Here is a 3,805-nt window from a genome sequence, read left to right as displayed (position 1 = left end):
CTGGTAATTTTTTTAATGCATATATATTTAATCTCTATGTAATCATTGTGTCATGCCATTAGTCAACTAACTGCTAACATGGTCATTAGCGTCATGTTAGCATTTCTTAATAAGAGTAAGATGTCATGACACTTTCTGGTGAATTGTTATTTTTTATGCATTATGGCCATTTTCTATTTGCAAATTAGAAACACAGCTTGACACCTACTAAAGCTTAATGATTTCCTCCACATAGTTATTTTTTTCAATAGCTGTGCTCAGTTTTTATTACAGCACCATGAAGTGTCATTAATTTTGGAAACCCTGTATAATTAACGTATTTTTCATTCATTTTATCGTTGAGTATATGTATCCAAGAGTTCTGTCTGCAATAAGTTATCTTGTTCTTTTAGTAAACGTCAGTTCCATACCAAATGGGCATGCAATTGATGATAAGTTTTCCCTCTCATTTTATTATTATTGTATTTACAATACTGGGTATTTTTTTGTGGACACTACCTCACCCCATCCTTGGGTGGGAAAAAGAGATTGGGATAATGATGAACAGTTGTTATGCAGTAAACTCTCAGATATCCATTGTAATTCAGCCAAGTCTTATGCCGAATAAAGTGAAACGCAGATATGGCATAGCACTATCCCATTGGCTCAACATTGTGCGTTAAGCCTGATATTGTGTTACTATCCGTCTCAACCTTCTATCCTAACAACTTTCCCGTGAGTAAAAGATGAAAACCAAGCATAAAATACAATAAAATAATGATAGAGTACAGTACGGTAATACAGTGGTGGTTGGCTAATGTTTATGAACTGATTGATACGTCTTAACCCCAGGTATTGCACAACTGCTGGTTATGTCCTGTTTCAGCACTGGATGTTGCATAATTTCACTGGATATTGCTTTAATAGAGCCAAGCCAGCGGTGCCTGATATTGCAACAACAGATAATTGAGAGTTTACTGTATATATTATTGTTATAATTAATCATATATGTTTTACAGCAGGCTGATAAAGGAGCAGGGGTAGTAGCTGGTGCAGATGCCCCTTCTATGAGCAATTCCCTAGTGGGTGCTGGGGGCCTTGGCTTCGGAATGGGGATGGGCAGTGGTAGTGGTGGTGGTGGTGGTAGTGGTGGATTCGTTATGCAAGGTTTGACTGGCCAGCAGACCCTTGTGTATCAAGCCATCCACCAGTGTCCAGATGAGGCAGGTGTTGCACGCCAGGCCATATACTCTACTTTGGTTGGCAAACTCTCTCACAAGCAGATTGAGTAAGTGCATCTTGCTTTTTTCTTTTTCTTTCCCCCCCCCCCCAAGTCCACCTTAAATACAGGAAAATGCCCATCAGAGTTCCTCAGGTGTCTGTGAAGCTTATTTTTTAATTTCTCTCAGTTTACTAGCGCAGTTGTATGAAGAAGGTATAATATTTTGGTTCACGTAAAGCTTCAGTGTTAAGTTACTGGTCAGTTAACACAATTTCTTCACTTGAACCCGTCACTCCTGAACTAGAGGCATTTCTCACTTGAAGTTGTTATCACTTAGAGTTGCATTTTGCCTTCACACACCTTGACTTAGTGTGAACTGACTGGAGATTTAAAATTAATGGTGCACTTACAGCTTTATCATTTTCTTTCAGCGACGTCCTCGATTTCTTGAGCAGTGAAGGACACATCTACTCCACCATTGATGAAGACCACTTCAAATCTACCGATGGCTAAATTGTAGATTCAGTTTTCCCAAATAGTTTATTGTTATTTTTTAAGGCTAAGTAATTTTCATACATATATCACCTATGATGTTTGAGACCTATTTTACTGTAATATGCATGTTGATATAGTCTGTTTTCACCTGACAGAATTGGCCATTCCAGCAGCAATATTGTCATGGTTGTATTAAATTTAATGAGCCTTAGTTATGTGGTAAAAATGAGTATCATTGGCCTAACAGTCAAATGAACACTTAATGTGACCACTTGGCGATCGCCCATGCCAAATGGGGCGAGGCATCTTTGTCAGATTAGAACAAACACTATAGGTGCATTATAAGTAAGTCCACATTATAATTCGCAGCACTGATTTTTTTTTTTCCCTTCTATGTCCACAGTAAATTACAGAATAGTAGCCCATTATAGTTTTATTTCTATCCAAGAATCCCACGTTACAGTACTAGTTGTGTGGAAAAAGTTTTTATACATTTCGAACACAACTCTGACTTAGAATAAGGACTGCCTGTATCAACACGGATTTTGATGATAGTTGTGTTGAATGTCCAGTTTGAAAAATAAAGATTCTGCATGGTGCTGTAATGGCCGAAATGAAACTTAAATTAATCACACTCTCCTGGCCGAGATTTGATCTTAGGCTCTCGTGCTTCATACATGCGCACGTTACCACTGAGCCAAAGAGAGGATCCCCACTTTGCCTCTAAGCAACGCAGGCTTTTTTATGGACCCTATTACATCACTCTTTTTTCTCCCCTCGGTGATTAATTTGGTCAGTTTCGAACACATGGTAGTGTAGCATTGGGGGCACTGCGGACCACACCGGACAGCTCATCACCCGGGGATGTAAGAACTGAGACGCTGTCAACAACAACATCATTGCCCTCCAAGCCTCGCCTCACATCTCACACCGCTGCCAACTAACGTAATAGCCAAAATGAAACTTAACAAATTAAATCACTGTCCTGGCCGAGATTCAATCTCAGGCTCTTGTGCTTCGTAGGCATGCACATTACCACTGAGCCAAAGAGAGGATCCCTGCTTTGCCTCTAAGCAACGTGGGACTTTTTATAGACCCATTACAGTGTGATTAAACATCACATTACAAGAACATTCAGAATGTAATTTCTAAATGGGAATGCCACTCCTACCTGAATGAGACCTGTAAATGTTTACATCCAAGGAGTTTATTGCTTGCATTTGTGCGAGGAATTACAGTAATGACACTTGCCTTGTCTGAGGACAGCGTGGCTCAGTGTTAAAGTGCCTGACTTGAGAACAAAAGGTCAAGAGTTGACGCCCTGCCTGGGTAGCTGCCCTGCCGGGAGAGGTAGTGCTCTCCCATCATCTAGCAGGGCTATATGATCTATCAAGGTCTAGCTCAGGGAATTCATTTCCCATAATAAAAAATTCCAGAAATTCTTGTCTGGAGTAGGTTGCCTTGATGTGGGCCCCTGCACTCCTGATGGATCAATAAAGGACTGGAGGATGGGTGAACTGTCAGTTTAAAAAATCATCATACTGGTACCCTATTCTAGTTTCCCATATTTTGTTTTCATTGTAAAATCTTGATTTTTTCTTCTTATACAAAATTAAACATAAATTATTATACTGATAAATTATTTTAATTGTTGAGTTTACCTATTTCAATATAAATTTAACACAAGACAGACAAGTAGCACTGCTTAATTTACAATGCATACAGTTTGTTAATATCTTGGGTTTTTCCCATCTTCCTCATTAGACGTTTTTGTATGTGTTGAAGGGAAGGGATGCAAACATTTAACTCCTCACCCCAACGACTTACAGTATATTTTAATGTAAGGGCAAAGTAGTCTAGGCGCTCCTGCCATACCCAGGAGGAACCAAGGCAATGGAGATATTTGATCTTGCTACCTCCAGGTAATTTTAATTATCTACCATGAGGCTTACTGAACCATAATTTTGTGCTTAAAACCTTCAAACCAGTTACGTATTTTTCATTTTATTCATGTTGGAGAGGTTGGATATAACATTTATGAACCATTTTCTACCAGAAGTCTGGTGTAATCTCTGCCCTACTAGAGGTCTAGCCTAGTAAAACTGTCCA

At 39.2% G+C, this 3,805-nt stretch overlaps 1 protein-coding gene across 2 annotated transcripts in view; it reads left to right on the top strand.

Moving 5' to 3' along the window:
* The window catches only part of RPA2 (Replication protein A2), a 7,642-nt gene extending 5,527 nt beyond the window's left edge, over positions 1-2,115 (top strand). For both annotated transcript variants that reach the window (XM_080267784.1, XM_080267783.1), the window contains exons 6-7: positions 999-1,267; positions 1,633-2,115. In XM_080267784.1, coding sequence (XP_080123910.1) covers positions 999-1,267; positions 1,633-1,714 — 351 coding nt within the window. In that variant the 3' untranslated portion in view covers positions 1,715-2,115. The remainder of the gene's footprint in view (positions 1-998; positions 1,268-1,632) is intronic.
* The last annotated feature ends 1,690 nt before the right edge of the window (positions 2,116-3,805 follow it).

The sequence above is a fragment of the Coenobita brevimanus genome, chromosome 25, assembly GCF_032717465.1.
Source record: "Coenobita brevimanus isolate Jiangsu-jjx chromosome 25, ASM3271746v2, whole genome shotgun sequence".
Taxonomy (NCBI): domain Eukaryota; kingdom Metazoa; phylum Arthropoda; class Malacostraca; order Decapoda; family Coenobitidae; genus Coenobita; species Coenobita brevimanus.
The sequence above is the reverse complement of the archived record's forward strand: the minus strand, read 5'-3'. Positions and strand labels throughout refer to the sequence as shown.